Source organism: Rhamphochromis sp. 'chilingali', assembly GCF_963969265.1.
Source record: "Rhamphochromis sp. 'chilingali' genome assembly, chromosome: 3".
NCBI lineage: Eukaryota > Metazoa > Chordata > Actinopteri > Cichliformes > Cichlidae > Rhamphochromis > Rhamphochromis sp. 'chilingali'.
This window is the reverse complement of record NC_137931.1, coordinates 42,929,196-42,953,642: the sequence shown is the minus strand read 5'-3', so window position 1 is coordinate 42,953,642 and position 24,447 is coordinate 42,929,196. Positions and strand designations below refer to the sequence as shown.

The 24,447-nt window shown below is 41.9% G+C and overlaps 2 protein-coding genes across 5 annotated transcripts; one reads left to right on the top strand and one right to left on the bottom strand.

Annotated features, from left to right (window-relative positions):
* Positions 1 to 637: 637 nt before the first annotated feature.
* Positions 638 to 22,806, top strand: tpm4a (tropomyosin 4a). 4 transcript variants are annotated; one of them, XM_080877728.1, is made up of 9 exons: positions 638 to 981; positions 3,538 to 3,663; positions 17,793 to 17,926; positions 18,061 to 18,178; positions 18,287 to 18,357; positions 18,469 to 18,544; positions 19,552 to 19,614; positions 19,849 to 19,918; positions 21,677 to 22,806. In XM_080877728.1, exons 1-9 carry the CDS (start codon positions 868 to 870, stop codon positions 21,757 to 21,759), a joined length of 855 nt encoding a protein of 284 aa, XP_080733854.1. In that variant the 5' UTR covers positions 638 to 867; the 3' UTR covers positions 21,760 to 22,806. The 4 variants fall into 4 exon arrangements, with proteins under 4 accessions (XP_080733854.1, XP_080733855.1, XP_080733857.1 ...); XM_080877729.1 differs by lacking the exon at positions 21,677 to 22,806 and adding an exon at positions 20,844 to 21,049; XM_080877731.1 differs by lacking the exons at positions 638 to 981; positions 3,538 to 3,663; positions 21,677 to 22,806 and adding exons at positions 9,810 to 10,395; positions 20,844 to 21,049.
* On the bottom strand, positions 21,942 to 24,365 carry LOC308393760 (small ribosomal subunit protein eS27-like). The gene is made up of 4 exons (XM_080877733.1): positions 24,226 to 24,365; positions 23,442 to 23,550; positions 23,243 to 23,353; positions 21,942 to 23,150 (listed from the first exon to the last, which is right to left on the bottom strand). Exons 1-4 carry the CDS (start codon positions 24,229 to 24,231, stop codon positions 23,122 to 23,124), a joined length of 255 nt encoding a protein of 84 aa, XP_080733859.1. The 5' UTR covers positions 24,232 to 24,365; the 3' UTR covers positions 21,942 to 23,121.
* Positions 24,366 to 24,447: the final 82 nt, after the last annotated feature.

Here is a 24,447-nt window from a genome sequence, read left to right as displayed (position 1 = left end):
CTGTCTTCCATACGAGTTTCCTTTATGTCTCCTTTCAGACCACATCAATGCCTCTATTCTGTTTTAGTCTTCTTGACACAGTAATGAATTGGGATAAGCCAACACCCTCACTTTAAATGGCTTAAAAGTCACAATAGAGCGATCACATCATGGAAACTTCCTTTCTATAGTCTCCTTTCTACCTGTCTCCTTCTACTTTGCCCGTCTATCTCTGTTTGTCTTATATACGCACTCTCTAAGGCTTTGAGTGCGAGATGCTGTGTGCCAGCAGGACTTGTAGCCATTGACAGGGGGTTAAATGTGGAAACAGGACCTGCGCGTCTGATCTCCGTCTCTTTGTGAAAACATAGCAACCCAAATAAGGAGATCGTCCACGGCTGAAGAGCGGAGCAGCCAGACCATTCCTGAGAGCGAGCTTGGATGGGTTTGATAGGGTGGAGTGATAGCCAGGGAGTAAGGATGGAGTGGACGCAGAGTGGTGAGTGGCTGAATGAAGAGAGGAATGGACAGAGAGTGAGAGGATGGAGAAAAGTGATGGATGTAGGGAGGGAGGGGGAAACATGGGAGGAGGATGGCGATAGGGGTGGTGAGTGGAGACTGGAGGCAGGTTCTGTTGAAGTTTAAATAACCATCCTTATAGGGCTTGACTCTCCATCTCTGTTCACAGCTCTTTCTGTCTCCTTCCATCTGTCTCTCCTTTTCTGTCTCTGCCTCTCTTGCTTTCTCGCTTTCTCTGCAGCTTTGTTCAGCTCGAGCTTTCTCCTGCACTGCAAGCAAGGCTGAATCTCCTACATCTCAGCGAGAGCCCAAACTTTTAACGGTGCGTTTGAACATCTCAGAGGGAGAAAATCCAGCCGAGCAGCCACCATGGAGGCCATCAAGAAGAAGATGCAAATGCTGAAACTGGATAAGGAGAATGCCATCGACCGGGCCGAGCAGGCAGAGACAGACAAGAAGGCGGCAGAGGACAAATGCAAGCAGGTGGGAAAGACAGAGCAAGAAAGAGATGGATCACAAGGGATTCCAGCGCATATAGAAAACATTTTAGATATTTTTTAGGGCTATTGATCTGATTTTGGAAATACGCAACTAGAACTGTATATTAAGCAAAAATGTATAGATTAAGTTTATAGTTTACTTATAGATTTACTGATTAGTTGCAACTTCTGAAGCGAAATTTATTTCAAAACAGTTTTTCATGAAAAAAGAAATGTCCACACCCAGTAAATGTGCTTTTCTCTGAAGACTTTTCTTTCTATCCAGTTCTTAAACTAATCACGACATTCAAACCATACCAGACATACCTACAAGGACACGGTGTGTAAACAGTTCTTACATTTATTTATTCTACATTCTTCACAGTTAATTTACTGGTTTACTTTGCTGGGAAATATTTTAGGAAGTAGTTTAAGTTTTTTTTCTTTTTCTTTTCTGAGGAATGCCTCATAGTACAGATGATCCAACCACAGGTCCAGGAAAGTTTGGAAGTTATTAAATTGCTGACTTTGGATCAAATGAGGTGCAAATCGTTGCTTTCAGTTTCCACTCGTTACTTTTTTATTCTTTAAACAAAGCTGTACTAAAGGAGATCTGCAGGAAAACAGTAGTTTGAACTTCTCTTCACTTGAACTGGTCAGCACCACCGGTACACAAGTGATGAGACCACCCAGGACCAGGATTTGGTCTTTGGGAAAAGAAAACAAGTCCACCTCAACCGCTTTATAGAGAGGACCTATTTAAAAGAACAGCCATTATGGAGACTGTGTGACCCTTAATAAGCATGCAAATGGACATGCATAGACACACAAATGGAGGATTAGACACACGTGCATGCGTGCACACACACACACACACAACTTATGGTTCCAGGCGTCTGTGTGTTCTCGCTGATAACAGCTGTATTTTTAGAGCCCAGAAGAGATCGGCAGTGTGGGACACAGCAGGGTTATCAGATGTACTTCATGGACTCAGAGGGGAACACTGATTAGGGGGAACAGCTAACCCTGAGAGAGAGAGAGAGAGAAGAAAAGGGAGAAAGAGAAAAGAGATTAGACCGCATACCAGAGTTCTTGTCATGAGAGGGTGATGCCATTTAAATAAATGTTCTCCAAACATCATAAACACAGTTCTGCTTGCAAATTAGCCACCGCAGCTTTATCAGTTGCTTAACTTGGTTTCCTTTCAACCATCATTTTGCTCAGCAGTTGTTAACTCGATAAAAGTTTCATCATTATATCTTTGCAAAGGTTCATTCATCTGTGAGAATAAATATGATGGTCTCAGTGCTCAGATGAATGCAAATAGAATAGAATAGAATAGAATAGAAGAACCGACCATACCAGACTCCATCAGAATAGAATAGAAAAGACTACACCAGAATAGAATAGAATAGAAAAGAATAGAATAGAAGAACCGACCACACCAGACTCCATCACCATAGAATAGAATAGAATAGAATAGAATAGAATAGAAGAACCGACCACACCAGACTCCATCACCATAGAATAGAATAGAAAAGAATAGAATAGAAGAACCGACCACACCAGACTCCATCACCATAGAATAGAATAGAAAAGACTACACCAGAATAGAATAGAATAGAAAAGAATAGAATAGAAGAACCGACCATACCAGACTCCATCAGAATACAATAGAATAGAAAAGAATAGAATAGAAGAACCGACCACACCAGACTCCATCACCATAGAATAGAATAGAAAAGACTACACCAGAATAGAATAGAATAGAAAAGAATAGAATAGAAGAACCGACCATACCAGACTCCATCAGAATACAATAGAATAGAATAGAAGAACCGACCACACCAGACTCCATCAGAATACAATAGAAAAGACTACACCAGAATAGAATAGAAAAGAATAGAATAGAAGAACCGACCACACCAGACTCCATCAGAATAGAATAGAATAGAAAAGAATAGAATAGAAGAACCGACCACACCAGACTCCATCACCATAGAATAGAATAGAAAAGAATAGAATAGAAGAACCGACCACACCAGACTCCATCACCATAGAATAGAATAGAAAAGACTACACCAGAATAGAATAGAATAGAAAAGAATAGAATAGAAGAACCGACCATACCAGACTCCATCAGAATACAATAGAAAAGACTACACCAGAATAGAATAGAAAAGAATAGAATAGAAGAACCGACCACACCAGACTCCATCAGAATAGAATAGAATAGAATAGAATACCAAATCACCGAACAGAACAGAGACTAGAATAGACCAGACCAGAAGGGAATAGAACAGAACACAAGAGAACATAACAGACCAGACCACACTATACTAGAATAGAATTGAATCGAATCAAATCGAATCTAAGAACAGAAAAAAACAGAGACTAGAATGGACCAGGCCAGACCAGAATAGAATCCAATCCAATACAACACCAGGCCAGACTACACTACACTAGAATAGACTAGAATAGAATAGAGGTTCATCTAAGGTTTTCATGCTAAACTGAGTTAAAATGAAAAAAACAGCACTAACAGTATCCTTTGTTTTAGTTGGAGGAGGAGTTACTGGATCTGCAGAAGAAGATGAAGCAGACGGAAGATGAACTGGACAAATTCTCTGAGGGCCTGAAAGATGCTCAGGAGAAACTGGAACTGTCTGAGAAGAAAGCTGCAGATGTGAGTGAACGGCACGCACACACACAGGAGGGTTCGGTGTCACTTCATTTTCAGGACACTTTACTCAAAGTTAAACTAGAAATCAAACTGCCAAATAACCATGACCATTACAGTCACTGAATCCTTGAATCCCGTAAAGAAGAACAAAGGATGTTAATACTTGTTTCATCTGACTCTGGCATGCACACATTACTGTGGCACTACTGAAAACTAGGGACCATTCTTCCACAGCTGGACTCTTTCTAAGCCGGCACCAGCTGTGGCTTTGCTTTGATCCTCGGTGAACGATTTGGAGCACTTCAGAGACAGTTACATTCCTGTGCAGCCACTCCTGAAAGATGAGCACACGGTTAAACTATAATCCCTTCACCCAAACACACACACACACACACACACACACACACACACACACACACACACACACACACACACACACACACACACACACTGTAAGCCTCATCATGACATATGTTCTGACATTTACAGTTACACAAACATGAGGAGGGACATTTACAACAAATTGCATGCAGATGTTGCAATCATGATAGCAAAGGGACAAACATGCAAAAAATATAAGAGTTTTTCATTTTGTGCCACTTCACATGTTCTAATACAATTTACTAAAGGTGATAACTAAAATTAAAACAAACAACACAAAACAGTTTATATGCCTAAATTCACTTTTGGTACTTTAAGGATTTTTAAATATTTTAAGTATTTATGATGCTTTTGGACTTTAACTAAATAAATTATGTAGCATTTAAAAGTCAGTTTGATACATGAATGTGCAAGTTATGGGCACATCTAGGACACAAGGGGAGATAATTAGTCAATAACCTGCCTCTTGTAAGCTCACTGCATTGCACTTACAAGAGACAGGGAACAAGACGACCACTCACTCGCTGTGAATGCAGCACTATTACTTGGGCTGTTCTTACATCAGTGGAAATCAGTGCAGTCCCACATCAAACAGACTTTGTTCTAACGACTTAGCAGGTTTAATAGCATTTCATGTCCAAGCTGACTAATTTGAACATTTGGAAGCTATTATGTTTTTTTAATTCTTCGTTAAGAAGCACACTGCCTACATATCCAACAATGCATTTCAACCTCTAGCTGTAGCTTCAGGTAGCTTAACCCACAAACTTCAGGCATGACTAAGGAGGCGGTGAAAGAAGTCTGATAAGCTTTTTTTATTTCTAACTTCACACCACCAAATTACTTTATTGTCAAACTCGCAGTCTTGCAGTCAGAGCCAAATGATGGAGACACAGCTGGACCAAAAGCTGTAAACAGACTTCCCCTTTAACTAAACTCAAACTTGCAATGGCAACATTTTTTGGCTCTGGAGTATTTACTTTTTCTCATGTAAAGATGTAAATAAATGTAACCACCACTGAGAAATCCTATATGGATCTTGTTTGTGGACAGAAACAGTTAATTGAGTAAATGTAGCAGAACATTGGAATTGGCAGTTCTCCTGAGCCTAATCAGCTGCAATCTGGGAAAGGCGGTCATATTTTAGATTGGCATCACCACAAACCACATGGTTGTATATCTGTCAGTGGTGATTCATGCAGCACAGCAGTGTGTTTGCTTGCTTGTGTCCGTTACTGTGTGTTTGTATGGGTGGAAGGGGGAATCACATATATCACAAACATACAATACTGTTTACAGTATACCTGTTTATCAGTTAAATGGCATTTTAATAAAAAGTAGGGGAAAGCAGTACCACAGCATTACGAAGCAAAGTGAGCACAGAGAGAGAAGAGTCATGCACAAACCTCCCCCACCTTCCACTAAGATGTGGTATTGTTTTAGTCTCATGGAGGATATCCCAGGGAAATGTGATGTTGCACTAAACACAAAGAGAAGGGAAGTGCCTGCTATATAGACATAGACCTAGGGGCTGAGACATGCTGGTTTATCCTCACGCAGTGATTAAATAAACTCAGGATGGTTCTGAGAAGCCTCACATATAAACTGGGTCAAGTGGGCCCCTTGAAAACCCAGAGCATGACCTGTAGCTATCACTCTTGGGTGTCCTATAGTGTTTGGAAAGAGAACTCAAGCAGTGCGAGTTGTGTTAAAAAATAGATGTCCACTATGGCATTTTTTTAGATTTACCACAGAGTACAGAGTGACATCAAATTATGAAGTCTGCTCTGCTCCACTTCCATGAATTCCCCTCCACATGTCACTTATTAGAGGAAGCAGTCAAGTCATTACGCATCTGAATTCACACCGACCAAAATTGGAAACCTGAAAACGACTGGGAAAACAGAGGAATGAGCCAGCAGCTCCTGCAAGCAAACCGTTTATGATTCATGAAAAAGGGCACCAGAGCAGACGTGCTGATATTTAGGTCATCACTGTTTATTGCTAGCTCAAGCCACCAGACGAAGAGTCTATCCTTATAGATCTAAGTACTTAAACACAGTGCAGTGAAAAGTAAAGTTAGCGCATGTGGTCTTGGTACAGGCATTGATTACACCAATCACAGCAGCAACAGTCGCAGTTTTAGGGCAAAGCTGGTCAGCCGGGCGGAGAGAGCAGAGAACAGGCAGGGGGGGCTCTGGTATGTGAGGAATGTAGCTAAGGCAAACAGAAAGGCCCACACTCCTGTGTCTAATGAAATCAATGCTTCCAGCTTTTCTGGTGCAAGGGCCAAATCAGAGAGAGAGCAGCTCAATCAACACATGAGACTGACTGTGAGACATGTTCTTCTTGTTGAGAACAGCAGGACTGAATCTGAGATGAGCCTCGGCTGAAATCTGCTGGCCTACTTGCCCGTCCGCCCGACATATTCAAGCTCCCAGGCTGATCGTGTGAATAGGAGCCGATGGGGGGTAAACACAGGCAGGGCAAGCAGTGAAACATGAAAAATGAAGAATAAATTTGATTTACACCCACACAATGCACATCATCAGTCAGCAGGGAAGTGGTTCATGTATTCTGTATTTGCTCTCTGCTTCAAGACAAACACTAACACATTTCTATTTAGAGAGTTGCGGGTTTACTGAGAGGTCAGAAGTTGGAATTTTATATATATATATATATATATATATATATATATAGGGTGGCACGGTGGTTAGCACTGTTGCCGCACAGCAAGAAGGTCCTGAGTTCAATTCCACCATCAGGCCGGGGTCTTTCTGTGTGGAGTTTGCATGTTCTCCCCGTGTCTGCGTGGGTTCCCTCCGGGTACTCCGGCTTCCTCCCACCGTCCAAAGACATGCAGTTTGTGGGGATAGGTTAATTGGATAATCCAAATTGCCACTAGGTGTGAATGTGAGTATGAATGGTTGTCTGTCCTTGTGTGTTGGCCCTGCGACAGACTGGCGACCTGTCCATGGTGTACCCCGCCTCTCGCCCTATGACAGCTGGGATTGGCTCCAGCACCCCCCGCGACCCTGAAAAGGATCAGCGGTAGCGAATGGATGGATGGATATATATATATACACATCATTAATGTAAGGGCAGTGCTGAGTTATCAGCTAAGGCTTGGCTATCAATTTCTGTCCATAAACTGTTCTGTACAATCTAGATATCAGCTAATTAATGGTAACTAAGTAATAAAATACTGTAAGCACAAGTAAGCTGTAATATAATACACCAAATGGCACCAACAGCATAAACACAGTGGAGGGGTCGAGCTCAGTGACTGCAGTTAGTGAATGTGAGGCCAACCAGAGATATCAGCTAGAGATGCCTGTGTCTGGATGCCTGTCTATCAAAGAAGTTACACCCCTAACTCCAGTACCCATGAGGATGTTACAAAAAAGACTAGACTCCCATGAGTTGATATTAGATGGGGAAATCTTATTTTTTTGCATGAGGCTGTAGACATGTTTCTTAATGCTCTGAAAGCTCGGTATTTGAACATGGAGTCTTGTTTTTGGAACCAGCAGCACTTTTTTGCACTCCTACATTAGCTACCCCCTTTTTTTCTTTTTGGCTTAGTGGCTTAGGTTACTGGTTAGTGTGGGTGTCAACCCAAGATAACTGACTACATCTGGAGGGTGCCGGGGCCACATATGGCCACATTCTTTAAGCAGCATACAAGTAATCACGTGTCCTCAGCAAAAACAGTGTGTGTACTCCTTTGGGCACCGGTGGTGTCTTATTCGACATAATGAAAATTTTGAAAAGGATTTAGAAATATATTAGAGGTTCACTAATCATCTTGGGCTGTTTAAATGGCCTGCAACACACCAAGGAATACTTATTCTGACGTCTTCTTTTAAATTCCAGCACACCAGTCACAATTTCTGGTCTTTGCCCACTGAAATAATCTAGGTGTTTATTGTCATATTGAGCAGGGGCATGACATTCTATTACACAAGTGGTCACTTGAGACCAGATGCTGTAAATAAAAGATGGATATAGCCATCGTGACCTTACCCGTTGGTTTGTGCAGACCTGGTGAGAAGTCTCACCATTTTTTCCCTTTTTTTAAGAGCTTGAAGTGACCGTATATGGACGAGAAGATCTAGAGATAGGTTATCAGCTAACAGTAGCAACCTGGGTTAGCTGCGTGTATCTGTAGACTGCCATATTATTTGTCTGATTACTGCATTAAAATTGCTGAAAAAACACACCAACATCTCAAATATGGCCGAGAGGTCTATTTCAGAGACCTCCTCATATTAGGTAAGATCGGATTTAGCAGATAGTATAGCAACCTAGCTGGCATATGTTTGCTCAGTGTGACCATGGGCCTAGTTGTGCATCACTTTAGTTAATTAAAATGGGTCATAAAAGGAAAAAACAAACAAACAAAAAAAACCCGCGTTAGTATCTGGCTTTAAACATGCTTATTTCTGCAGTGAAGTTTAGTATTTGAACATTTGAGCCAATTAAATTTACCTGCTTTTAGCAAGCCTCAAGTGGCAATTTAAGGTATTGCCGTTTTTGGTACTTTACTGCTAGCTTCACCTCTAGAGGTTGCCCCTTGCTCTACATCAGGGTAGGCAACTCCAGGCCTTGAGTGCCGGTGTCCTGCAGGTTTTAGATGTGTCCTTGATCCAACACAGCTGATTCAAATTGCTAAATTACCTCCTCAAAATCTCATGAAGTCCTCCAGAGGCCTGGTAACAACTAATCATTTGATTCAGGTGTGCTGACCCAGGGTGATATCTAAAACCTGCAGGACACCAGCACTCGAGGCCTGGAGTTGTCTACCCCTGCTCTATATTCATGTCAAGAATAATAAGGATACTTGCACAGTCTGAGCCCAACTAACCCTAGCATGCCATTTTGAAATATGCATGTGCCATCAGAGAAGAAAAAAAATCAATTGATAGAAAGTCCGGGTCATTCAGTGTATTCAGGTAGTCAGGTGACCTCAGTTTTTGGGGGGCATGTTAACTGAACCTGGATCCGGTCAGGTAAAGCTGCCTCGGATCATTAGTGTTGCCCCCACAGCACAGGCTTGTACAGTAGATGCATGTGGATGCATCACTTTATCTGCCTGATCCACTGATCATTCTGGAAGAAGACAAATCTGGACTCATCAGACCACGTGACCTTTGTCCTATCTTTATGCCCCATAGCAAACACAAGCCTTTTTTTTTTCCATTGAGCCTCACTGATAAGTGTTTCTTCCTCACTAGTTTTAATCATTCTCCTTAGCTGTATTCTGTGCTTGATGCAGGCCAGTTGTATGACCCCTCTGAAATGGAGCAACAGCTTCTCTGTGACCACGTGGTCGTTTAAGGTTAAATAACCTGTTGCCATCCAAAACACATTAATCGCTGCTGCTTAGGTTTGGATTTCCACCATGAAGTTAGAATGGTATATGCAGAGTGGCACTTTAACCAGTAGTCCACGATGACAGAATGAAATATAATTGTGTGGGGGTTTTTAAAAGAGGAAATACTCAAATTATTCACACTTCACTGGAGGCGGTACAAACTCAGGGGAAATTTAACTGTCACATCAAGTTTGTGTGAGACAACTAAACAATGGACACTGCGCCTTCACAATGACTGAAAGTAATTCATCCTGGCTCTCCTTTTTCTTTTCAAAGTCTCGCAGCAGTGCTCACATCAGTCACAGGGATCAGCTTTTTACACACACTCACTCACTCTCAAGCCCCGCCCTCTTCGGCGTCATCGACCCAATCACTCACTCTCCTCCTCCGCCACAGTCTGGCGCTCTTCTCACCGCGCAGCTTATTCTGTATGCTCCTCAAACTCTAACTGAAGCTGAGTCCGGACCAAAACGGCTACCTACATTCCCGAGGACCACTTTCTGCGCCGCTCATGAACTTTTCATTCCTACAATCCAGAAGAAACACTCGGGGAACACCTGGACACTCACGCTTCCTAGTTATATAACTTTTTGCTGCACTTGAGTGACTCCTTTACATTCCTCATACTTTATCTCCGGACTCACGCCTATTTTTCTCGTTTTTCCTTTCTTTTTTTTTTTTTTTTTAAATCAACGAACAAAAGTCTTATTTTTCTGTTACTCAACTACTCTGAATAGACCAAATAAGCAGGAATCAGTGGCCTCGTTTTTGCACAACATATACATAGTCATAACTGTTTTATTTTTTTACGTTTAGTCTTAAGTTAAGTAAGGAAACAGTAAACAATGGCAGGTGTGAACTCTCTGGATGCTGTGAAGAGAAAGATTCAGTGTTTGCAGCAGCAGGCCGACGACGCAGAAGATCGGGCTCAGGTCCTACAGAGAGAGCTGGACAGTGAACGGGAGCTCCGGGAAAAAGTGAGACAATCAACTCCTCTATTGTTCTAGCTTTTTCTATTGTCGCCATTTCCCATGTATTATAATCATTAAACACGGACTGAATTGTTCGTATTCGCCTCTCGGGCTCTAGAAAGTCTTATTAGTCTCATGTCATTGATTCACTGGTGGCGGGCGTGAATGTGCCACAATGCAAGGCGTTGGTCTGCAACGAAAAAAAAGTTTGGATTCCTACAGCTCTTCGCGCATGCTCCGTGTGACTTGAAGGCCGCTGTGAAACTACAGTGATTAGACCACGTAGACAGCGTTGAAGTGATTGTGCAAATTGTGGCGAATCTATTAGCCTGACCAGTTTATTTCTTTTAAAGTCAAACATGTGTCATAATTGTGACTATATTTTCAGTCAGATTCCATTTGGTTTGCGGGTTAATGGGACAATGTTTTGATGGAATTTCAATGGAATTCACTTTTTAACGCTCTGATTTGCTCAAAGGCACTTCGGCAAGGGTGGCTGTTTTCCCTCGGCAGCTGTCTGGTTGAAGGGCTGACCCTCGGGCCTCCACAGATGATCGGAAAATACAGGGCACAGTTAAAGAGTGTCTCCTCTGTTATTAGGGACACAAAGGAGTAGCTCTAAAAATGTTGCTGTTTTCAGCTAGAAGCAAAAGATCAGCTGCTTCATTGATCAGTCAATCAACAGTCAGTAACAGTTGAGATCACCTTTAAGTTTTTTATTATAAAACTGTAAATTGGTGAAGTTGAACAATGAAACAACTGAAAGCTGTTTTCCACACCTCTTTACATTAAACTGTAAAGTTTGGGTTATTTGCTCAGCTTGGGCTGAAATTAGTCATTGCTAAAGTTCCACAAATTGAGCGTCTTTAACCATTGCCTTCAATGTGTCAGATGTGACTCATATATTGAGTAATTGGCGGGTCTGTCACCTGCCTGTCTCTTGACTGTGCCCACATCCGAGTTTTATGGCTTCACATGCAGAAAAGGTAGTGGCTGGAGGGGAGAGAGAGAAAAATGCTTAGTAGCAGCACAGTTAGGCAACAGTTTTTGACTCGTTTCACGTGCTGCTTTATGGCACACGGTGCCATACTTTTTGCATAGGAGTTATTTTAATGATAGGACAATGAGAAAGACTTCAGGAGGGTGGGAGGGGAAGGTGTGGCAGTAAAGATATGGCAGCTGAACTGATGAAAGGAGTTGGGCCTGCTGCAAGGCAAAGCCCTTTGTTACAGGATGGCTATTAGGTAACAGGCCACCTTTTTAATTTGGCCAATGGGCGTGTGGGTAATTATTTTGGTATGGACTCACATACCGTATCGGTTTAAGAAGTTTGGCTTCATAGTTGGCTTGTTTGTGTTGCAGTTTGTGGTTGTTCAGTGGGTGCTTTGTGTACTTTACAAGTGTTTCTGTTCAATGTTTGTGCAAACTGCAGCATGAACTTCAAAACATTGACACAGGAATGGTAACTGAATGAATGAATGATATGGGGATGCCCCGTATAACTACATCTGCTGTCAGGGTGCATGTGTGGTCTCACATCAATGAAGAGCTGAAAGGGTTGTGTTTTTTTTTAAGAAATTAATTGTTAGAAAATTTTTTATTGCATATGAGACAGACTGGCTGGTCAGTTTGGTCCAGCATTTCAAAACTGATGAACCAGGTTTCAGAGGTGGACTTATAGTTGTTGACCAGTACTTATAAGTATGTCTTGTATAGTGTGTTTACACTGAAATGGGAGGGTGTGGTTAAACTCTTATCTTCAGAGTGGATGCTGCATTTAAAAAAAATTTTTCATTCCTGTCAGGATTAACGTGCACAAGCAGTTTGATGTCCCACATGTCCCTCCATTCAAAGTCGAACACAGGGGTGCAACTGTGTGGCGAGGCTGGTGTGGTCCCATGTGTGAATAATTAGGACAACCTGGAGTTATTCCTTGGCACAGAAAATCCTTCTGAGTGCGGGGAGATCAAAACAAGAACCTTGCTGCGTGTAATGAATCATTCTTTAAAAATGTGTGAGGGAGTACAAAAACGTTGGCTACGTCTCTCGCTGATAAAGAAAATTGCTTCATGTTATTGTGGTTTTGACGCTTCTGGGGATGTTTCTTAACCTCTCGGTAATGATTTAAGGTTGTAGTCAAAGGCTTGTGATGCTTTTTGTTTATAGCCACTATTTCTCTACATGAATTCGTTCAGTTTTCGCAGCAGAGTCGGGTCAGAGGTGATCGTTTTGACTGTGTTCGGAGTCCTGTAAAGAGCACAGATGAAGCAGATTAGTTGTTTTTGGAACATGGAAGCAAATTTGAGTGCTTCTCCTTCTGTCAGGCACTTAATAATGACAAGATTAGTTTAAACAATCAGTCATGACCAAAATAAGAAAAAGAGACGGGGAAAAAATATCTGCTTCCTTTTCTGAAATTGAGGCTGTTGTGAGGACAACTTACAGTTGCCATGGTGAGCATCAGTGTTTCACCACACGCAAGTTGAAATACAGAAATAAATATAAAAAGGGAAGTGGAATTCTTACTGAGGAATCCCCACGCACGCCCTCCCTCCGACTGACCCTCCCAGGATGTCGGCTGCCGACCCTGGTCCAGTACTTCCTGCGCTTCTACTCCCAACACTTCCTGTCCCCTGGCTCCAGCCCTGATCAACAGGAAGATTACTGTGCTCGGTGAAGTTGGTATTTCTACATTGATGTGCCACTTCATCTTTAGTGTCCTGTTATGTTCTTATAGTTACTAACACTATTCTCTCCATGTAGAGCAGAAGTCTGCAGTCTTTTTTTGCACTACAACATTTAATTAGACACACTGAAGTTGCATCCTACGCTTATGGCAACTGTATTTGTTTACTTGCATCTCATATCGAGAGTAAATTGCAGGAAGCCATTCAAAAAAATGCTTATCGTGAAAAACGACGTCCCCACACTCATCTGCTGAGCTAAAGGTGTTCGTTTGTTGCTTTGTGCGGTCAGCTAAGGCTTTCTGCTGGTCCTCTAGGAGTCTCCAGCAGATTCTGTGGAAAGAATTACTTCCTGATTTCACTGTTTTCTTTGGACTTTCTCCCTGGGAATAGCTCAACTTTCCAAATATAACTGCCACATGTTGATACTTTTTGGCAGTCGCTGGCATCCTGGGGAACACTCCCATGTAAGTGGCTTGTGGCTTTGCTGATTATGCAGGCCAAGGCTGAGGGTTCTCATTCAAACGAGGAGTGGGTTATATTTGTTCGGTTAGTCCTAGCACAGGCGAATTTGCTGTAATGTCGTTAAATAGCATGTATACAGCACCAAGTTGTTTGAACTGCTTTTAGAGTCCATGAAAGTGAGTCACTTCAGCGAGTCTGTTTGCTTGTGAATGCAGAGTGGAAATGGTAACCTGAAGGAAACTCGGATTACCGGGATTCATATTTGACCTGCAGGTAAAAATCACCCTGTTAATATTTATCTGGAAAGTTAGATTGCATCAACGCTGGAAAAATTAGGTTTTTCTTATGGTTTGTGGATTCCTGGTGGTGCGGTTCACAAATGGGTTGCAATCAGCCTCTGATTAGGATTAGACACACTGAGCTGAAGACTCAGACCAGAGTCGAGATCCTCCTAAAAGTCTGAGTACATGCTTTTAAATGGCGACAAATTGTTTAGCGCTGAAGGAGCTCATTGTGATGCTTGTCTGAATGTTTAACAACAGTCTTTTACATACTTCATGACAGACTGGCTTATACTTTATGCAGCTTTCTTTGCATGCCAGATCTTTGTGGGAAATGATTACACACTTTCTTTCTGTCACGAACCAACACAGAGTAACTTTAAGAGCAGCAGGCAGTCAGGAATAACTTGCACTGAACCCCAACAGCATTGTGCCGCTCATTAGCCCACTGCCCTGAAATCAGCCAGTAATTAGATTCCTCTTTCACTTGTCCTTGATGCTGTCTCTAACATATGTAATACACTCAGGTATTTCTTAAGTCACTCCCAGCAGTCTGCAGCCTCACTTCGAGTGCTCTGACTTCAACTAAGACAGATGAATCACTCCATGCCATCAGTAGTACCGTAGTCTGTGCCACTTACTAATGCAGTGTCTGTTAAAAAGGTAGCTTAATGTCATGGAACATCTTGCACTGCTTTCTTGCTGCACAATAAAATGAAACTATGGCAGTCAGTCAGTGTAATCTGCTGAAATCAGCCCATCTAAGCTCACTAATTAACACTATTTATTGGCTGGGAATGATGGCAGTTAGGCTCTTTAAATCCGCAGCTTATCCATAGTCTCCACTGTAGCTGGGAACTATTTTGTCAGCCCAAAGTTTTGTGTTTTGAGACTGTTAACAGTGGTTTTTATTTTTATTTTTTTTAAATCTCACACTAGAATTTAGTTCCTGAAATGTTGAGCTAAAGCTTTAGGAATCTTGTGGCTCTAATAGCCACACAGCCTGCTGGTTGCACTGAGTAGTAAAGCTCCATTCCTGACTTAGAAAGCTGGTGACATATTAACTTACGGTGACAACAGAGCAGCTACTTGTGTCCCAGTATCTTTTAAAGTCTGCGTGGTTGTTGCCTCAGTCTTCCTGATACTCCACCACAAACATTCTCCATAGTTTGTTTTACCATATAAGGCAGGGTGCGTCCCTGGCAGCCAAAGAATGAAAAGTGGGTGCTAAAGGAAGGGGCATGGCCAGAGAGACAGACGGAGCAGTGAAAGAAAGAACAATCAAAGGGAGGAAATGAAAGGATGTTGGGCAGCGTACTTCCTGTCACCTTTTTTCAAGATCCTCATTTGCTATATGATGAGTAGTGAAAGCTCGTCGTTAACCTTACTTCTTGTTTCTTGGCATTTATGGTAACATTGTTTTGACATCGTGTTCGCACAAAGGCTCTGAATACTTTTCAGTCCGCTTTTGCTGCTGGGCTTGTGGCTGCACCGGCCAAGGTTAAATGATTTTCTAAAGCTGCAAAAGAGTCTGTGGCTAAAACTGTGCATTCAGGATTTACAGGAAAGGCTCTTCTTTGTTCACAGCTCAGTCAATTAGAAGCATGTAAATACATTCATTTTTTTTCCTTTTAAACCTGACACAAGGGTGTCTCTGTCTGTATGGGGCTCCCCCACTCCCTGCCTTTTTTGCTATGAGCAGATGGCAGATAAGGCACCAGGTTGCACACATTTCTGTCACTGCCACCATACCGGTGTTAGCTGAGGTTTTTATGTTTGTCTGTTTTGATACTTGAACGCAGTTTACTGGGTAGGAGACTGGATAGCTGGTAATTGTGTGTGTGTGTGTGTGTGTGTGTGTGTGTGTGTTTGAGAGAGGCAGAGATTGGTGCAATAAGAGTGTCTGTTTGCATGTTTGCAGAGCATGTGCGTGTCTGGAAGCACATTACAGCAGCTGGTGCGCTAACGTAGCTGACCTAAAACAGATGAATAGCATGTTTGTTTGCGTGCTGGATATTGCTCAGGAAGTACCAATATCTGTTATTTCAGGTTGCAGTTGAATACTAGGTAACGTTTCTGGGCAGCCAGATGTGGCGTCGATGGATGCAGACCTGTGCGAGCGACACTGCTGATGAGATTTCAAGATGTTCTGAGCGATTTATGATTTTTCATTCATTCTGTGTCCGGTTCGGTTTTCAACGTCTGTCAAGTGCCAGCGGTTTTGAGACACATCAGCGATAGTTAGGCAGACATTTCCTGTCTCGTATGGGTGGCCTCCCCTGTGAGCTTTCTGTGCAGCAGGGGAGGACCTGGGAGAGGATGAAGAAGAGGGTGGAAAAAAAAAAAAAAACACACAGACGACCGGCGGTGGGAGTGGCGGGTCACCAGGCCAAGATTAGATTAGATGGATGCAAGATGGAGAAAATACTAAAAATGAGAATGAAGCCTGTGCCATCATGCTTGGATTTCCTGAACATATCGAGTCTATGACAGAATGGAAGTCTCAGTATATTTAAGCTCTCTGTTCTTTGCATTGGTCCTTCTTATCAGTCATCTCATTTTCTATTTGTGACTTTCGGTCACCAGTTTCTGCGCAGAATGACTCCTCTGCCTGTAAGCTGAATGGTGGAGACACTGACGGTTGATCAGAGCGATTGCTGGACTGAAAAACTGGCTAATGAGTCACTGACCTACTAACTGCTGCCCTCATCAGAGCAGAGAATACAGCCTGCGAGGTTGTAAACATAATAAACTTGTGTGAGTACTCCGGGTTTCAGTGAATGGTTCAGCAACTTATCGGTCTGGTTGTGAACTTTCATTTTAACAGCAGGTTCTTTGTGTTATGCTAAGACTGAGGTCAGTTTTTACTTTGAATGCAACTCCCAAGGAGATGATTGTTGGATAAACTCCCCGACCAACAGAGGAAATTCTTGTGTAGTTGTCTGTTTGCTTTCTTTTTTCCTCTTTCTGGCTTTTTGTTTATCGAGGGCAGACGAGCAGAAGCCCATTCGTTCTCCCTCCTTTGCCCAGTTGTGGCTTGAGCATCACCGGAAATTGAGTTTGTCTAAATGTTTCGCTCAGACGTCCTGCTACATTGTAAGGAATTACACTTTCCAGCCAGATGCAGCATGTTCTCATTAAAGACGGTTAGAGTTGGGCCCTGCTTTTATGGACGAATCTCCCAACGACCTCCAGCTGCCTCCATTTCACATTTTAACCGTCACATTTTGATTTGAGAAACCCGAGTGACCCCAGAGAGCACACAGAGTAGATTACACTGTCTCCCCCTCACTCACTCACTCACTCACTTGCAGCCTTTGTTTGGATTCACTTTGTTAGTGAGGATTAGGATATGAATGATAAGGGTGAATATTTCCCTGTCATCATAGCACCATGATTATATTCAGGTGGCTGTATTTAAATATTTTTATCAGAGTTCTGGGTAGGCATTGTACTGTGTGACTGTATAGCTGCTCTTCCATTGACAGCTTTAAAAAAAAAAAAAGTGTTTCATGTGGTGAAATATGCAACACTTGAGTTCATTTTTGGACTTTTGTTCATAATAGATGTGGTTTGGTTTTAAAGTGATGCATCAATTTGTTGGATGAGGAACTAAGTTTAAAAAAAGACAGAGATTCAACCTCCTGATAACAGTAGTTGTTAGGGAAGTGTAGACAGGACATCACCATATCCTGTCCACACAGGCCTTGCTTAAATCTACAAGATGTTAATTTTTATTCCCTTTTACTTTTAAAATTACGTCCTTCTGGTTGGTTTGGACATTCACTGATTTTTGTTGCAACAATTGCTGAAAACAGGGTGAAAAGTTCTTTCCCCCGACTTCTGTCATTGTGTCATTTCCTTCTCTTCCTGTTTTATGGTGGAGGACGACAGACAACTTCGGGTGACTTAAAGTTGAATAAATGCATGACTAAAGTTCTTCCTATTTTTTTTTTTTTTTTTTCCTTTGCAGGCAGAGGGTGAGGTAGCAGCTCTTAACCGTAGGATCCAGCTGGTGGAGGAGGAGCTGGACCGTGCCCAGGAGAGACTGGCCACAGCGCTGCAGAAACTGGAGGAGGCAGAGAAGGCTGCAGATGAGAGCGAGAGGTCAGTTTCTTATTCGCATTAGACACAAGTGGAGAAAAAGTCTGCCTTGCGCGGGAGAACATGTGTTATCTAGTTCACCTGACTTTCACAAAAGAAAGTCTGTCCTCTCCTCACGCTGTGTCCTGTCATCCCAGAGGAATGAAGGTGATTGAGAACCGAGCGATGAAGGATGAGGAGAAGATGGAGATTCAGGAGATGCAGCTGAAGGAGGCCAAACACATCGCAGAGGAGGCCGACCGCAAATACGAGGAGGTGATTCTGACAGTGACGGCTTAAGTGCAAGAGAGAAATTCCCTTATTCAGATCGTTAATAGCCTCTTAGTTTTTTGAGTTTAAAATATTTCTCTTTTTCTTTCTCAGGTGGCTCGTAAACTGGTGATCTTGGAGGGCGAGCTGGAGAGAGCTGAGGAGAGGGCCGAGCTCTCAGAATGGTAAATGCAATAAGCGCACAAATGTATAAATCCATTGACTCTCATACAGATGCATGGTCTCTTGTGCGGCTCGCAGATTAAAACAAAGTATGTGTGGGATTCTCCTTACAGTAAAGCCAGTGACCTAGAGGAGGAGCTGAAAAATGTGACCAACAACCTGAAGTCCTTAGAAGCCCAGTCTGAGAAGGTACAAGACGAAATGCATTGACACTTTAAGAAGTAATAATTCTGCTTTGGCTTTCTGGAGATTGGTGATGTTTTTCCAAACAAGAATCTTCCAAATATAGAAAAAAAAAATCTGATTTTATCCAGTAAAGGAGGAAAAAAAGGTTTCCTGTCAAAATGCATCAATGTGATTTGTGAACATCTAATAATATGACAAAACAAACTAAAACTTTAGGCAGTTGCTTTCATTGTCTTTCACAAACACAAACAGAAAAACTAAATATATATACTGAACACCAAGTCTGGCACCATGCACACACGAATCCTATCATTAGGGCTTTACTCATGGCTCGGTGCACCGTAATTTGGGTGAGCTGTCCTCAGAGAGAGAGAGACCACATGGCAAAGGACTGTTTCATACTACCTCCATTATAACTGTGTATCATCAGGCCCTCCTTAAAACCATTTATTTTGCACTCAAGCTATTATATAAGGGAGCTCGGCACCTGAACTCCTTTGATATGCAGCTGTTTAAATATATGTTTGCACACCAACTTATCTACCGCATGACAAATTAGCCACTGAGGCTTTTTTTTTCTTTTTCATGTGTGTATGAGTGGTGTTACTGGCTACGTAAGGTGTTTCAGGTGTGTGTATATAAGCAGCCAGTAGAAACCTGCCACACTCAGAAATGTGTCTGCTTCATTCCCGCCCGTGCACAGGCATGCAGTGCAACGGCATGCCAGGTTTACCTCATGCCAGGTTTACCTCATGACAACTTTTCTTTAGCAAATATGGCATGGCTTGTCTTTGAAACCGACCTGCAGTGGTTAGCGTAACAGCAGAACTTGTTCCCAGGACAAGCCAACACCTTTCCTGTTACGTGCCAGCGAGGGAGTGGCGCCATGAGCTCTCAAAGCAATAATAATCCTGGGATGGTGCCGTTTTGTGCTCCCATTGTGTGCACGTTTGCTGCTGAAAGCTAAGTGTGAGCTAATGCTGTTTCTTTGCCTCTCCGTCTGTCACCAGTACTCAGAAAAAGAAGACAAGTACGAAGAGGAGATCAAAGTTCTGACTGACAAACTGAAGGAGGTGAGATGATGGTGTTTTCACAGAATTAAGAATAAAATTATAATAGTGAGAATAATCCAGTCATTCAGAGACATTTGTAGCATTTTCCCCCCCATCACTAAAATGTTAAATGTGACATTTCCATAAGCTTAGCAAGGCTGGCTGAAAAGCTCTCCTGTTGCAGTCTTTCATGATGGATGTGTTTGTTGGCGCTCATCAGTTTGTTTTGACTTGCTTTGTCTGAATTCCTCCCAGGCTGAAACCCGTGCAGAGTTTGCCGAGAGGACAGTTGCCAAACTGGAAAAGAGCATCGATGACCTGGAAGGTACGAGAGTCACATTCATATTGAGGTTTTTGGGGGATTTGCAGCATCTGTGGCCCAAAATCTTTTTCTTTTTTAACAGAACATGTAAATGGTAAATGGCCTGTATTTATATAGCGCTTTACTAGTCCCTAAGGACCCCAAAGCGCTTTACATATCCAGTCATCCACCCATTCACACACCCATTCACACACACATTCACACACTGGTGATGGCAAGCTACATTGTAGCCACAGCCACCCAGAGCCCAAATCATTTTGTCTGCTAGCTTTAAGTGAACCTGCAAAGATGCGTTCAGTTTCATTAAATGGTGATTTATTTGCTGATGAACTACGAGCACATCTTCATACACAGTTGCAAAATCACTTACCTGAGTTTTGGCCTGAGTTCTAGAAGAGGTGTCCTATTTCAGCATCACTGGAATTTTTTTTTCCTGTGGAAAAGAGGATTTTCCACAGGAACCAAATGTATGGAAACTATTTCACTAAGACAGGCTAATAAAAGACCCTTGTTACTGAAGGACAAGTATTCCATGTCAGCCACGAAGCTGCAGCGGCAGCAAAGAGGACAGAATGTACTCATATTTTTTTTTTAGGTCAGGATCGTTCAGTTGTTGAACCACAGGCAGCTGAGTTCATGGATTTATTGGATCAGTTTTATGAGACTTTCACAAAAGTCTTAAATGCTCAAAGCTCCCCCAGCAACAAAAAACAAACGTGAAGAGCTTTGAGCATAATTAGGTATTCATCATTCTTTCTTCCAAGCATTTCTGCATCTTTAAAAAGGCTGACCTATTTTTTTTGTCTCTTCCTTTCTCCCTCTGCTCTTTGCCTCCATCTGTCTCTCGCTCTCGTCCTGCTTTCGGCTTGCTTGTGTCGCTGCTGTCGTTGGCACCTGCCTCTGCTTCTTGTTGACCTCTGGCGTCCAGATGAATTGTATGCTCAGAAGCTGAAGTACAAGGCCATTAGCGAGGAGCTGGACCATGCCCTCAATGACATGACATCTCTGTAGAGACATGTTTCGCTCTTTCTCTCTGTCTGCTGTGCCTCTAAATGTTCATCTCCTCTGATCGTATGTGCCTCTGCTCATCTTACTATGCAAAACATAATTCATTAAAGCTCGTTTTCTTTCCTAGTTTGCAGCTTTTGTCTGTTTTTTGTTTGTTTGTTGCCAGTGTGTAAGGAAATTATGAACTGTTTGATGCAAAGTCTGAGCTAACTATATAGGTTACTATGATTTTCTTATTAACAGTGTATTTTATGATTAGTTGTTACTCTATGCGTTCATCTGAATATCAGTTTTACAAAGGTGAGCATTTCTGGTTTTAGTGTGGATTAATAGTTTGCAGTCACCTGGGTTTTAATCTACACGCTTTGGTAGTTTCTGATTTCTATGTCCATAAAGTATGCATAGATCTTAATGCCATTTCCACAAGGTGGGATATACGAATGACTTCACTGTGCAGCAAACGAGTCCTTTAAAAAGTCCATCCTGTATGATCCCACTAACAGTCTTCCAGCAGTTTATGCATGAAAGGTACTCTGTAGTGGTTGATTTTTATTTTTTGCATGTGGCACAACTTAACCAAACCAGTTATGCAAAACATCTGCCCAGTAACACCGACCTTTGTGCAGTCTTTAAAAAAAGGGGTGCTGTGTGACAAACCTCACGAAGAGATTACAGTGGCATGAAATGAGCGAGCACTGCTAACTGGTGATTGAGGGTTCACAGTGTCATATTTCTTCTTCTTCTTCTCCCCAGAGAAACTATCACATGCCAAAGAGGAGAATCTGGGCATGCACCAAGTCCTGGACCAGACCCTGCAGGAGCTGAACAGCTTATAAACACACACAGAGGAAGCTGGAGAGGATGAGGTCGTCATTAACATTCCATTAAACGTTCGACTCCATTCCGCCTTTCGAGCTGTAAAATCTTTATTCCCCACCTAAAGGGGGATTAACTTAATGCTTGTCCCCTTTTTTTTTTTTCTTTTTTTTTTATAAAGATTTTTTGAATCCACTGCTACTTTATTTTTTTTAAACCTACAGATGTTCTTGTAGAAATTCGTTTTTGACCACTTACAAAGAACTGACACTAAATTTGTCCAAAGAAACCTCAGATTTGGTCACTCAACCACTTAAACAGACTTAATTTTACACATTATGTGCACATACATTACACTTTGATTATTTTTAATACATAGGCTACATATGGCATAGGGGTTTGCTCAGTCTTGTGTGGCTTTTAAGCGCCACCTACTGGTGATTTGAAGTTAGTCAACATTTTTTTTTTCTTATTATTATTCCATTTTATCTCCAGTGGCTGCAAATTAACAGATATTTGACAGATCTGTGCTCGTCTCAGTCTCTTTTTGTGTTAGAACAGCACAACAGTCACGTGAACAGATGACCTGATAACAAGGCTCAGTGATTAAGACTTCTTTACATTTAATTATAACGTAATGCCTCTTTGGCCAAGGTGTTGAACCTGATGCGGACGTCCTGACCACTGATACCTAATGCATCATTACCAACAATATGCCATTGTGTAGCCAATATTTACAATATGAGTGAGCTAAACCCCAAACCACTGGAAGCTCAGTCAAGTTTTATCAACCATGGATACTTATTGTATATAGTAGAATAATGTTAGGTAATGTGAGAAGTTGTATTTTTTTTTTTCCTTGGGTTTTGTTTCATTTACACCACTCCTTTTTGCCAGAGGAACTCTCAAAACCAAAGAACACACACAACACAGACAATTCATGAAATGTTTTTATTTTTTTTGTGATGGTCATCGTGGTTTCATCTCATGTCAGAGCCACTGAGAGTGCCTCACATTTGGTTGAGACTGTTATGAAATACTTCATTCACCCACCCCCACCCCACCCATGTCAACCTATTAAAATGTTTTACAGAAATCATGACTTGTCTGAAGTTTTTTGCAAATTTGATTGTTGCATTTTACTCATGCAGAAGAAGTAATGACAATGTCTTTACAGGAAAGTGCTTCTTTATGTCAATCTGCTTTGGAGTGTACATGCATTCAGATGATTCTGTCTCATTCAGCCCCACACGGGGGTCAAATCGTACTCATTTAGATAAATAGAGGCAATTTCTCTATTTGCTGAGGATTTGCAACATGGCATCGCTCAGCCTCGATTATCCTTGGGTATTTCTGCTGCATGGTTCCAGGTTCGTTACTGTTCATGTCTGTTTCTTTCTGAAGGCGCAGCCTAGAGGGAGAAATGTCAAACATTTCAGCAAGGTCTTGCAAGCAAATTAGGAGGATCTTATTCAAAGCTACTGTTTTTGGCATTGTACTTACCTGCTGTCAGTCTGCATTTCCCCCCTCGTGGCCTACAAAGGATTATAGAGCAGCCTGCACAGGGCACCACTGTCTGGGCATGGCTGAAGATGGTGGTGATCCTGTAACACCCTGATGAGCATTTGCAGATCAATTAGAGCTTGCCACACATAACTAAAAATAAATCCTAAAACTTTGCACCATGAGCCAAAATTCCTACCCATGCATTTAACATCCATGAAGTAAGAGTTTGGATTCTGCACCAGCCTCTTCTTCTTATGCTGCCTCCTCTCCTCGGCAAAACTTGGGTGCATCAGATCCTTAGCCAGCTGCAAGAAAAGGCAGAGCATTTTTTTTTTTTTTTTTTTTTTAAACATGAGCTATTCAATTGTTCTGCTACTGACAGGATGGGGTTAATGGAGGGATAAGAATATGAAAATGATTATTTACAAGATCATGGTAAAACTGCTGTGATGTATGGTTTGGAGACAGCACTAACAAAACGACAGGAGGCATAGCTGACAGGAATTTGTACAGCTCAGGTTAACTGGTTTGGAAATTAGAGAAGAGGCTGAATATTGGCTATACTGGATAAAGGTGACAGTGGAAGATGATGGGGATAGGGTGAGATGAAAGAAGAAGACAGGATTGTCTTAAGAGATGTACCGCAATATGTTTTATAGCCGTATGCCCCCTACAGTCTGAAGAATGAATTGCTAGTTAGAGAAGCAACATGTCCAGACAAGCCCAAGCATCATTCGTACAGTACAAGAACAATGGGCAGATAACAGTATATAACATGTTGCTACAAGTTCAATATTACAAGAGTTAAAAAAAATATTACTCACTTTATTGCTACTCTTTTTAAAATTCAGTACAATGTTGTATTTCTTAGTTCACAAAATACTATTAAAGCATCTTTCTGTCAGTCAGAACTGTTCTACTTTCTAATATTTCTAACAAAAACAGTCAAATCTAAAAATTATAATAAGATTTTCACTTACAGACATTTTTGCTCAGATCGTCCGGTTTTCTCGTCAAATGTAAATAAATGATATAGCAAACTAAGCCCGCTATGCTCGTCACTAAATCCACCTGTAGTTTGGTGTAGGTCTGAGTTATAAGAATCGAGTAGGCGGAGGCTTCGTGTAAGGGAGGGGCCTAAGTAGGTCCGTGCTGAATGCACACTACGTGTTTAACAAACAGCACAGCTGTAAGAGAATGGA

Bases quoted from the DNA above. Each gene is read 5' to 3' on its own strand.
- tpm4a (XM_080877728.1), top strand. From the start codon at position 868: ATGGAGGCCATCAAGAAGAAGATGCAAATGCTGAAACTGGATAAGGAG. The intron at 3,664-17,792 runs GTGAGTGAACGG...TTTCCTTTGCAG, and splicing joins CTGAGAAGAAAGCTGCAGAT to GCAGAGGGTGAGGTAGCAGC. The intron at 18,179-18,286 runs GTGATTCTGACA...TTTCTTTCTCAG, and splicing joins CCGACCGCAAATACGAGGAG to GTGGCTCGTAAACTGGTGAT.
- LOC308393760 (XM_080877733.1), bottom strand. The intron at 23,354-23,441 runs GTAGGAATTTTG...AATGCTCATCAG, and splicing joins CATGGATGTTAAATGCATGG to GGTGTTACAGGATCACCACC. The intron at 23,151-23,242 runs GTAAGTACAATG...TTCTCCCTCTAG, and splicing joins GAAATGCAGACTGACAGCAG to GCTGCGCCTTCAGAAAGAAA.